General features: G+C 34.3%; 1 protein-coding gene across 1 annotated transcript; it reads left to right on the plus strand.

Annotated features, from left to right (window-relative positions):
- The first annotated feature begins 185 nt into the window (after window positions 1-185).
- LOC149416766 (protein G12-like) lies at window positions 186-12,839 on the plus strand. Its single transcript, XM_089641317.1, has 2 exons — window positions 186-437; window positions 12,118-12,839. Exons 1-2 carry the CDS (start codon window positions 186-188, stop codon window positions 12,529-12,531), a joined length of 666 nt encoding a protein of 221 aa, XP_089497443.1. The 3' UTR covers window positions 12,532-12,839.
- Window positions 12,840-13,082: the final 243 nt, after the last annotated feature.

Raw genomic sequence — 13,082 nt, forward strand, 5'->3', positions numbered from 1 at the left:
TTTGGATCGGTTGTATTTTCCATAAGTACTCGTATATGGTCGGACTTAACTTTGATAAGATTAACCAGTAATCTCTTTATCTTCAATATGTCTATTCAAATTTTATTGCTTCGGTGTTAATGTAGTATGAAAGTAAACTCTAAATAAAAATCATTCAGTTTTATATATTGATTCAAACAGCCAGTATGAAGTTGTTGTTTGCTCTGATTGCCGTGTTTTCCCTGGGGAACAGTGGCCTAGCCACCCCCTTGAGGGCGGAGAAGGGTCTCACCGAGGACTTGACTGAACTGGTCACCCTGCTGCCCATTGAAGAAATCTTCAAGGTCATCTACAAGTACGTGGACGACGATGAGTTCGTACAGATTCTCGTCTACATCTTCGACGGACAGTTAGCTGTGCTGCTCCTAGAAATAGAAAGCATTCCTGAATACAACGCCGTACGTACTTTTTAATTCTTTATTATTAAAAGCTTTTTTCTGTCTCATAAAACATCACGATAAATATTTAATTATGTTTGGTGATGCAAACGATGTCAAAAAAACCATATAAATAAATATGTTCGTTTGTTCAAAATCTTAAATCTCAGAAAGTTTTTTAATAATTGATTGCTCTGAAATTTTGACATAACGTTGCATTCAAATACGTGTTTGTTTTTATATGTCTACATTATACATAAGTCACCTGTGACAAGTAAAATGTGATTTTATAAAAGAGTGCTAAGTGAGTGCGCGTGTTGCTTTTAAATCTGTTTAATTTAAAAGCAACACGCGCAAATGTTTCTCTATCTGTACATATAGATTGAGCAACGAGTGGTGAAGTACAGCTAGTAGTAAAATAAAGATTTTTTATTATTATTGTAGAAAGCAATCACTTTGTGGTTTGACATATTTAATAAAATAAAATACTTTTTTGTTTTAAAACCACGATATTTATTAATTTAAGAACCGTCCGGTTTCGCTTTACTTAAGCATCATCAGGGTACAAATTAATACTAAACAAGAAGTACATAATGTGTGCATATATATAACAAAATATAGAGGGAGACAACATGATACAAATATAAGCAACACAAAGACGGTCATAAAATACATTAACATAAGTGCACAAGTAATGGAAAACCGCCAGATAATTATGTAGACTAATGGGTTATACCAATAAAACGGGAAAAACAAAGCATCAACTGGCATGGTGGTAAGGAGGTAAGGAGAACTGGGAATTTTTTTAATGGGTTTATTGGAAACAGACCTAATATTGGACTACTTGATATGTCTAATTGATTATTAAGTATCTGACTTTTGGTTTTTACAGTTTTTTAATTTCTAGTGCCTCTAAGTTGTTTAGTCTGTTACCATGCCCGTTTTTATGTAAAATGTTAGCACCTGTGCTATGACAGAATGTATGATCTTTATCGATCAAATGATTTGCGAATTCGGAAAAACCGTTATTATTGAGGCAACGAAGATACCCTACATGAATATTCACAATTATTTAATAATATTAACATACTCCCTCGAAATGAATATAATTCTAAAGTGGCGGACTTCATTGACAGTGACAATTTCGCAATACTTGCGAAAGACCCAACCAATAAGTTCCAAGAAAATGTGAAAAAAACACTTCAAGCATGTAAAACTAAAATATTCAAAGATGAATCATATCACAAAGTTAAATTTTTAACTAAAAATCCCAAAACTCCTAAATTATATGGGTTCCTTAAAATACACAAGAATAATTGCCCCGTCAGGTCAGTAGTTTCATGTTGTAATGCCCCAAATTTTAAACTATCATCCGTTATTACTAATGTGTTTCAAAATACCAATGTTTTTTCACCTAAACATACCCTTAAAAACTCTTTTTCATTAGTAGAAGAATTGAAAGATATGATTCTCCCTAGTAATTCTACACTAATTTCTTTTGACGTTGTAAATTTGTTCCCCAATGTTCCCATAGAAGAGAGTAAATGTTTAATTTCTGATTTATTAAATAGTTCCGATCTCTCTATAGATTTTATAAAAGATTTAACTTCCTTGTTTAATATATGCCTGAATCAAAATTATTTTCAATTTTATAATGTTATATATCAGCAACGTGACGGCCTAGCTATGGGGAGCCCTACCAGTCCTCTGATTGCTGATATATTCATGGATAACTTAGAGAATAAAATTTTATCTAGTACCTCACATCTTATTAAAAATGTCTTGTACTGGAAAAGATACGTTGATGATGTTTTGTGTATATGGACAGGGACTAAGCGTCAACTGAATTCCTTCCTCAATCTTATAAACTCTTTTCATAATAAGATTAAATTCACATTAGAAATAGGCATAAATTCAACCTTAAATTTTTAGACCTTACCTTATCGATCATTAATAACAGAATTAATTTTAACATTTTTCGTAAACCCTCCTATACTGACGTTGTCATACACAGCACCTCCAATCACCCTATTTCACATAAGCACTCCGCATTCCATTCAATGGTCCATCGTTTAGTCACAATTCCAATGTCCGATAGTAATTTTGATAGTGAACTAAAACTAATTAAAAACATAGCTGTAAATAATGGCTATGAATCAAATTTTATAGATTTAATCTTAAATAAAAAGCTAAAACAAATAGCCATTAATCGCTTCCTCTTCGGTAGTCCTTGTCCTCAAATCAATGATAATAATATTAATTATCAATGGCGGCGAATTTTATTCATTAATCACTTTTCTACCTTAAGTGTAAAAAACCTTCCTTCTGAAGTCAAACCGGCCTTTTATACCAATAACAATATAGGTAAATTTCTAATTAATTCTAAAGATAAGGACGATAAATTAAGTCATTCGGGGATTTATAAATTAAATTGCAATAATTGTTCGGCTTTCTATACCGGTAAGACATCACGTACCTAATGTTAATATTAGGATAAAGGAGCATCTTCGTTGCCTCAATAATAACGGTTTTTTCCGAATTCGCAAATCATTTGATCGATAAAGATCATACATTCTGTCATAGCACCGGTGCTAACATCTTACATAAAAACGGGCATGGTAACAGACTAAACAACTTAGAGGCACTAGAAATTAAAAAAGCTGTAAAAACCAAAAGTCAGATACTTAATAATCAATTAGACATATCAAGTAGTCCAATATTAGGTCTGTTTCCAATAAACCCATAAAAAAATTCCCAGTTCTCCTTACCTCCTTACTACCATGCCAGTTGATGCTTTGTTTTTCCCGTTTTATTGGTATAAACCATTAGTCTACATAATTATCTGGCGGTTTTTCCATTACTTGTGCACTTATGTTAATGTATTTTATGACCGTCTTTGTGTTGCTTATATTTGTATCATGTTGTCTCCCTCTATATTTTGTTATATATATGCACACATTATGTACTTCTTGTTTAGTATTAATTTGTACCCTGATGATGCTTAAGTAAAGCGAAACCGGACGGTTCTTAAATTAATAAATATCGTGGTTTTAAAACAAAAAAAGTGGGTGTGTCAAGCCTACGCAAGACAGAAGTGAAACTTCTAGTTTCAGCTGATGCTTGGCGTGGCGCAGTTCGCTGGTGTCTGAGAGAGAGGAAAGAAGAGAAGAGAGAGAACGTTCGTGAGCGGCTCCCCCACCTCAACAAGGTTTCACTTCAAAAATGCCACAGCCGAGAATCGAACCTCGCTTAACTGATTGAAAGCCAACCACGCTGAGCACCAACTGTAAGCAAAGCCGCATAAATTGATTATATTATGTAGGTTCTGAAAATATGAGAGCTTGTTATGTTTTATAATGTTACCTACATCACACCCAAAAAATAATATATTTTTAAAAATAATGTACAATGTACAGAAATAGAATCCCACACAAGATCGCGTAGTGCGCTCTAGCGAACGGATATTTTATCAGAGGGAGATAGTTTTAATTTTTTTTTCTGTAAATTATTACATATTATCAAAATAAATAAATTAATTAAATAAATGTAATACAATTATCATAATATACGGATTAGATAATAATTTTAATCCAACACAATAACGCAAAGCGCGCTCTAGCGGAGTAATGTTTTATCACAGTGAGATAAGTGTTTTTATTATTTTGCAATATTATTTTCTTTTAAAAAATGTTCTGACCTACTAAAAAATAAGATATTGAATGAAAAAGGCGTTAAAAACAAAAAAAATAATGTGCGATGGCCGAGAATCGAACTCGGATCAACTGCTTGGAAGGCAACTATGCTGTCCATTACACCACCAACGCCAGTTGTCGGGATGAGCTAAGAAGCATTTATATGTTACTTCAAAACTTTGACTAGATCAAATGAACTTTAATCGGTGGTCCCGCATTTTCGTTTCGGTCATGAGTCGGTTTTACTCCGGTCCTCGAAATTGCATGACGCGCGTAAAGAAGTTTCACTTCAAAAAGTATTTTATTTTATTAAAGATTTTTATTCTATGAGTAAGTACTACAGATATTGTAACTTTTATATTTGAAGTATTTTTAGTGCACCTATCTGTCTCGTTGACTCAAGATTTTAGATTCCTGACCTTCAACTTTAATAACATATATATAAGTACAATAAAAAAATAGTAATTCAAACGAAACTTATTTTCACCAAACTTACAACAACTTGACGGGGATAATTCTTGAAATTTTTTGTGATAAATGAATACTAAAAGAAATACACGTTTTTTCTGCTACAAAATAAGCCACACTTTTCTGAACAAGGGTCACACACAAAATTAAGGAGATTCGATACACAGTGTAATCGAAATACATATACGCCAGGCAGGGCCGCCGACAGCTAATCTGGGCCCCAAGTCTAGTAGACTATACCGGGCCCCCTCCCCGCAACTTACCGGGGGGGGGGGTGAGATAACAATTAATAAGTTCATGCTTACCTGCTACTGCTAGGAATACTACTTCATTACCTTTTCTTATACCATTATACCAATCATTCGAATTTAGCATAATTATTCAATGGAAATGTTGAAAAAGTTATGGTGAATACTCAAAATAAAATTCTTGTTTATAATAAAAACACATAAATTTGTTTTTGACCACGATAGTTTTATTTTCACTCTACCGGTTTCGGAAGATCCCTTCCTTCGTCAGGAGAATATTTAAAACTGATCTACTACACAAAATATTGACACATAAATACAAAAATGTTAAGTGTTTGAGGGAGATGTGGACAAAGTGGAAGGGGTAATTACGGGAATTCCAGGAAGAACAGAGCGGTTAACTGGAAATATGTCAAGAATAGGACTATAAGACAGATTAATTTGGTTATTTATTATACTGGAGTTATTATTGAGGGCTTTTCTGATTTCAAGTGCTTCTAAATTATCTAATTTTTTGCCTTTATTACTACGGGGAAGAATTTTAACCCCTGTATCTTTACTAAAAGTATGATCGGTGGAAATGAGATGATTGGCAAACTCCGAAAAATTATTGTTATTTAAACATCTTAAATGTTCCGTGATTCTAATATTTATATTTCTAGTTGTCTTACCTATGTAGAACGATGGACAATCGTTGCAACATAGTTGGTAAATGCCCGAGTGGCTAAATTTGTGATCTTTATCTTTAGTATTTTTAAGTAATTTTCCCAAGTTGTTATCAGTATAGAACGCGGGTTTAATGTGGGTAGGCAAATTTTTTGTACTAAGTGAAGAAAAATTGGATATGTATAAGATTTTACGCCATTGAAAGGGATTTATGATTTTATTATTAGTTTCAGGTGTACCAAATAAAAATGTATTCGTCGAAATGAGTTTAAGTTTCTTATTCAGGATTTTATCAATTAAGTGTGTCGAGTAACCATTATTTAGAGCAATTTGTTTTATTTTTGACAGTTCAATTTCGAAATTAACAGCTGATAGTGGGATTTTTACTAAGCGGTGTACCATTGAATGATAGGCAGAATGTTTGTGTGATATCGGGTGGTTTGACGTGTTATGTATAGTTATATCCGTGAATGTCGGTTTACGATAGATGTTAAATTCAATTGTATTATTTATTGAAGTTAGTGTTAAATCCAGAAAATTAATCGATGCATTACTGCCTACCTCTACAGTGAATTGAATGTTTTTATGAAATGAATTTATAAGAAGAAGGAATTTAGTTAGTTGCCGCTCTGTTCCAGTCCAGATACAAAAAATATCGTCTACATATCGTTTCCAAATGAGAACATTATTTAAGAGTGATGACTTACAATTAAAAATCTTATTTTCTAAGTTATTCATAAAATTATCTGCCAACAGTGGGCTAGTAGGAGCTCCCATAGGTAGCCCTTGGCTCTGTTGGAAGACGCAGTTGTTATACTGGAAATAATTTTGATTAAGGCACATATTGAATAAACGAGACAAGTCATCAATCATATCTTTATCTAAATTAGAGGATTTTAACATATCTACAATTATTTGTTTGCAATCAGTAGTTGGAACATTTGGAAATAAGTTAATTACATCAAACGAAATTAGCTTAGCATTATTGGGAATGAACAAGTCCTTAACTGAATTTATTAAATCATTTAACTTATTAAGAAGCACTTGAAATCAGAAAAGCCCTCAATAATAACTCCAGTATAATAAATAACCAAATTAATCTGTCTTATAGTCCTATTCTTGACATATTTCCAGTTAACCGCTCTGTTCTTCCTGGAATTCCCGTAATTACCCCTTCCACTTTGTCCACATCTCCCTCAAACACTTAACATTTTTGTATTTATGTGTCAATATTTTGTGTAGTAGATCAGTTTTAAATATTCTCCTGACGAAGGAAGGGATCTTCCGAAACCGGTAGAGTGAAAATAAAACTATCGTGGTCAAAAACAAATTTATGTGTTTTTATTATAAATTATGATGAGCCACAAAGTGAATGCTTTTTACAATTACGTAAAATACTTGTGTTTCTTGTTTGTGTGTATTTACATATTCTTCGTTAATCAAGATATCTTGAGGCTAAATTAAATTATTATATTTGAAAGACAGAAAACAGGTAACAAAAATAAATAATCAATTTTCAAAACCAATGGAAAATAAATTAGGAGTACCGCAGTGATCGATCCTTGGACCCCTATTGTTCATACTCTATAAGTCTATATTAATGACATGGTGAAAATATTTTCAAAATGCAAAGTACGACTATTTTCCGATGATACACTTATATACTTAATTGGAGATAACTATAAAGAACTAATAAATATTTTAAATAATGAACTAGATGATGTATCAAGATGGCTAAAAATAAATAAGCTTAAATTAAAAACAAAATGTATGGTGATTGGAAATAAGAAGACATTCAGTGAAAGCAAAATTAAAATTGTTGGTGAAATTATTGAAAATGTTACTGAAATCAAATACTTAGGAGTTATATTAGATTCCAAACTAAACTTCAATAGACATGCCGAATATACCCAAAAGAAAATTGGCAAAAAGATATCTTTTTTGGGAAGAATCCGGCCTAAAATTTCCAGAAAAATCGCCATCACCATTTACAATTCAATAGGCCACTTGCATGGATTTCATAACGACTTGGAAAAAATCGTGTGGATAGATCTTTTTACTAAGATTACGAAAATGTTAGTAAAATTTTGTAGAAATGTACATTTATTTTTATTTTTAAATAAATAAATCCATTATTTGGGCTCGTGTCGTCACTACATGAAAATGTCCCGTCTACTGAAAATGTTCCTATTAATTTTGTAAAATTCCACACTGATTTAATTTTTTTATATGGCATCACTTTGATTTCAGGCGAATTTTTGAATTAATGAAATAAAAACAATATTTTTTTTGTTTAAAACCACGAATTTTTTTATTAATTTTAAGACCGACCGGTTTCGCTACCCTCGAGCATCGTCAGGGTACAAAATTAAACAGTTTAATTTAAATTATTCAGTTTAATTTTGTACCCTGACGATGCTCGAGTGTAGCGAAACCGGTCGGTCTTAAAATTAATAAAAAAATTCGTGGTTTTAAACAAAAAAATATTGTTTTTATTTCATTAAAATGTCAAACCACAAAGTGATTGCTTTCTACGAAAATATAAAAAATAATTTTTGAATTCGTTCACTAGATTTATTGTTTGTTCTCTGCGAACTTTTCATTTGGTTTGAATTTTTGACAGATGTGAAGAGAACCCCGTACAATTTAGATGTCGGTACGTGTTTTAGAGGTATAATGGTTATGGTGCTGATTTTATCAAAATCAAATTTTATAATATTCTTATTATTATTATAATTTACAAGTACAAGTATATTACATTGGATTTATTAATATAGACGTTGTACATTATAATGATTTATGATCAATAAGATGGATCAAGGAAAAAAATATTTATGAGATGTAATATTTTTGGTATGCCTCGTTATTCTACTGTGTCATTCGTGTGGAAAACGTTCTTTTTTTTAAAATGATTTTCGGCTATGTAATCATTGTTTTTTCTCACCTATAAAAACCCTCCCACAGCGGGCCGGCCGGCATGGCGTGCTTGTAGCTTGAGCTGTGAGTGGCACGCTCTGAGAGCGTGTTCACACACATGCGTGGGATGACGTAATTCAGCATATCGCTCGCCATATATTCCAATTTGGAATGTACGGCGAACGTTATGCCGAAATACGCTATCCCTCGCATATTATAGCTGTGTGCTGTGTGTGAACACGCTCTGACAGTTGGGCCTACGGAGCGTGCGGGCCTGGGCGCCCGGCCCACGTCCGTTCCTAGTGTCATTGGCATTTTTTAGTAAAATATCCGGGCCCCGTCCCGGGCCCCCCTTAGGCCCGGGCCCCAAGTTTCGGACTTGGCTAACGTGCCCTCTCGGCGGCCCTGACGCCAGGTCATTGGTTATACTCAATATTGCAACGCCTTACAAGACAAACCTTACATTGTTCAAGAAATACCTCCGATATGAGATACGGAGCTAAATGGCTCAAGATTAAGAATATTTGTGGAAACTAATCCTCAGATAATCCATTTTTATTATGATAACATTAATAATCCTAGCATTATAAGACTAATCGATACAAGCATTTTAAGCGGGAGAAATACAATTTTATATTTTAAGGATTTCTCTTTAAAAGCGTTAAGGTGACACATAAGTCTCTAATAATGGGGGTTTTCTCGATTATTTCTGATGAATATATTACAAAAATCTCAAATATTTCTAGAGGGATCTTTAATATCTACGGATGAAAGTTATTTATATTTAAGATTAATAAAAACAGGACCTTATCATTAAAATATTTTAGATAAAAATTAAAAAAAAAAAGATATTTTTAAAAGAAATAAGGTAAGTACATTTAAAATAGTATTTAATCTTACATTGTGTTTGTGAGATTTGAATACTACTCTTCCATGGAAGCGTTATGTGTATGTTTGAAAATTTTATAAAACGTTTTTCGACTATAAAATTAGTGGTAAGCTCCAGATTTTATTTTTGTTGATGGTTATTAATAACTTTCTGAGGGATTGATTTTCTCGGCCTACCGTAGTTCCTTCAATTACGCCGGGCCACTTGCCGAATATTGTTTTTACACGAATTCATCACTTATGTCCTTACGATTCCCACTTTATTTGATAGGGCAAATTCAACGGTAGGTCTGTCCAATACACCAGGGCCGCGCGTCTCATACTTTTGTGCACGGCTACTTCACTTACGTCGTTAAGATTCTGGCATTATTTTAGGGTATTGTCTCGCCTTCAATTTCATTTCAATTTAAACGGCAAAATACAATGATCCGCAAACCTTTGTAGTCAAAAGGTCATTGCTTATGGGTAGGTACCACCACAGGTTAGTGGAAAATATATTCTTAAGGCGATGCACTACGTAGTAATGCAAAATCATGTGTTTTTGGTTTGATAATTTGGTCGCCTAGAAATGTTTCAGATGCTTTAAATAAAAACCGCGAGTATAATAAATCTTGGCTTTTGAAATAATCGAGTATTTTTTACATAAGTCTTTTTATAAGCCTAGAAAAAAATAATTTATAACGCCTATGAAAACTGCTTTAAAGTTCAAAATTTCCTACTTACGAACCCATTTTCGGTTATGGTTTTATTTTATAATGTGGCAAATTAAGTTATTTATAAAATGATTGGAAAACATTTAAATATTTATGCCTGAACATCCACAAAATAAAATAAAAGGCACTTTTTGGCCATGTTTTTTTCTTGCCTAAATCAAAACAGCTGGATGGTGTTGAGCGGGAATTTAAGCCTTATCGCTATCTACGTAAGGAGCGTTATTGATAGCGGTTCGATTCAAAATATTACACGACGTAGTGCATCGCCTTAACAAGGTTCGGTCATCGAGGGGGTAGAGCGGTGATTGGTTGGAAAGTCATGACGTAGTTTGAAATTAATTTTCCACTGGGAGATTTGTTTTTACCGCTTTACTGATTTTTTATAAATACGTTTTTAATATTATACTTATTATTACATTAAAAACTAATTTTCGGAATAAAAAGGAAAAATCCCAGAAATATTTAAAAAAAATGATTTCAATAATTATTTTTAATTAATATTTAGTAAGTACCTAGTTGCAAAAAATCTTAACAGTGTTTGGTAGACCTTATAAAAATACCGAAACGGTTATTTCGAAAATACCTCGCGTGAAAAGGTGTGGCTAACATATTTTTTCTCCTATAGCGAAATGATCACGGTTTTTGATGACGGTCATGAGTTGGTTTTACTCCGGTCCTCGAAATTGCATAACGCGCGTAAAGAAGTTTCACTTAAAAAAAACACCATAAATTTCTAAGATATATTATTTAAACTCGGTAGACCTATAGAAACCATAAATTACAACCACTTGACGAAAGAATTAAAATTATCAATTCACTCCTCAGACAGAAGACTTTTTTCCGACTTGACTCTTATTTTTGAAAATGTTAATGGTATTACAGACAGCTCTGCTTTACTTATTCTGATTATCTTCCATATACTAACTAAACGTACTTGAGCCAAAATTATTTTTAATTGCAACAACAATACCAGGACTGAGTCATTTAGATACTCACTTGTACCTGGATTGCAGGCATTTGGCAATACTTTCGCAGAAATAGCAGATACAAGAAGGCTATAATAACTGTAGCGGTAAGCTACTAGAAAGTTCAGGAACGTTCATACGTGCAACCCGCATCGCATTAGAACTTACTGGTAAGACGGCGATACGACGCTTCTCGAATAATAGCGAAGCCACCGACTTATCTACTTGCGATTGCGCGAATTATTATCGAATGCATTTGAGCTTATGTAAACGGCAAAGTCAATAGTCAATTAGTTACAAGTGAGCACCCGCAAGTTGATTTATGAGCACCCGCTGCGAGCGACCGCCGCCAACTGATCGGGTGGCCGTTTCGGCTGACTCCCAGCTCGCCGCCCCGGGCCATGGACCTACTACGCCCGGTGTTGCATGAACTTAAAGGAGAGGTTACGGATAATCATTGACTCCGCGGGATTACCATAGCGCCTTTGCTTGTGATATTTTCCTGGCCTGCGCTCCCCCCGCGCCTAGGCCCTGCGACATCTTCGCCAGCCTACATCTCACGCGCTGCGAGCTCATCCGCGCTCGCATCACCTGCCAACCAGGTCAATCATACCTTCGGCTCTCTTACTTCCTATTGGAGTACCATGAAGACTAAACGTCATTGCCAGTGCTAAACACTATCTACAAGTCCGGTCTCCACCAATGCGGTGTCGAGCCATCGACTTCATCGCCTTGACCACTTCACCACCGTTTGTCTCCGCTTACATCTGGTGTCGATCTTCGACAAGGAGGATTTGCCTCTGAATACATCCACCGACTCGGGGCCGATCTTCAGCCTGGGGAACTCACCGTCGACAATGTCCACCAACTGTGTGAGCATCGGTCCGGATTCGTCTCGCTACCACACTGACTCAATAAACGCTGTGACCTCACAACCCCTTTCATTCGTCTCCTTACCACATCCTAAAATAACAATTATTTTAGCATAATAATATTTTTCTGCATGGGCTCTATATAATTTCAATAGCAAATTATACTTAATTATTACATGTTATCAAATGTTTGTAAAAGCACGTACGTGCGTATAGTATAAATAAATTTGCATTTATTTACGAATGATACATTTTAAAATTTTTGTTTGACAGGTCATTTACTTCATGGAAATGGCTGGTCTGCCCGTAAAGAACTGGATCGACCAACTCCACGAGCTCCTCGGAGTCCCCCCCAAGATCTCCAGGGCTGACATGGGAGGAATCCGGACCAAAATGACAGGAATCCGGGCAGACAAGGGAGGAGTCCGAGCCATCATGAACGAACTTGTGGCCCTCATCGATATGGATGTCCTCACGATCTGGTACAATGACAAGCTTGAGACCAGCCCCGAGTTCGCCAACCTCATTGGCATTCTGAAATCAGCTGAATTCACAGCAATCGTCGATACCCTTTACGCTACTGAGAGGGTTCAGGAGATCGTTGCTCAGATGACGGCGGCTGGATTTGATGGTAATGCCATCATCCTGGGCACAATAGTAATAATAATGGTTATGACAGTTGGATAAATTGTACAGTGCCGTTTTTGTTAGGTCCTTCAGGTACTTTTTATATCACAAAACCCATAAGCGAATAACTTTATTTATTTAATTATGGCCATTAAAAAGGCCTTTACATATAAATTACGTAGTTTATACAATATACTCATAAACAATGCAGTAGATAAGTATGCCTGATTTAAATATATTTAAAATACTGCACAAAAAAAAATTATAGTGACATATTAGAAAGTAGGTACTACAATACAATATCACACCTTCAGCCATCGAACTAAGGCTCTTGGCAAATCCAGAGTTAACAGTTAAAATAACAGAGTAACAGTTTCACCAAATAAATTAATCAGATCTACTAGATGAAAAACAAACGTATTAAAGTTGGTTTATGTTGCAATATTGATGAACTAGAAATATCAACAACATCGGAGTATTTGTTTCCTAATAGTACGTGTGTTTGGGTGTAACTATTGAACGATATATGAAATTATTTTTATGAGCAATAATTATTAGCCTGAAACACTCATCCACATTGAAAAATCTCCTGATAAAAGATACATGACGCC

This window comes from Hesperophylax consimilis, chromosome 16, assembly GCF_061612785.1.
Source record: "Hesperophylax consimilis isolate HC1 chromosome 16, BYU_Hcon_1.0, whole genome shotgun sequence".
NCBI lineage: Eukaryota > Metazoa > Arthropoda > Insecta > Trichoptera > Limnephilidae > Hesperophylax > Hesperophylax consimilis.

What these genes read in the sequence shown, in the direction of transcription:
- LOC149416766 (XM_089641317.1), top strand. Translation starts at nt 186, where the DNA reads ATGAAGTTGTTGTTTGCTCTGATTGCCGTGTTTTCCCTGGGGAACAGT. An exon ending in GCATTCCTGAATACAACGCC is followed by an intron (nt 438 to 12,117) that starts GTACGTACTTTT and finishes TTTGTTTGACAG; the next exon opens with GTCATTTACTTCATGGAAAT.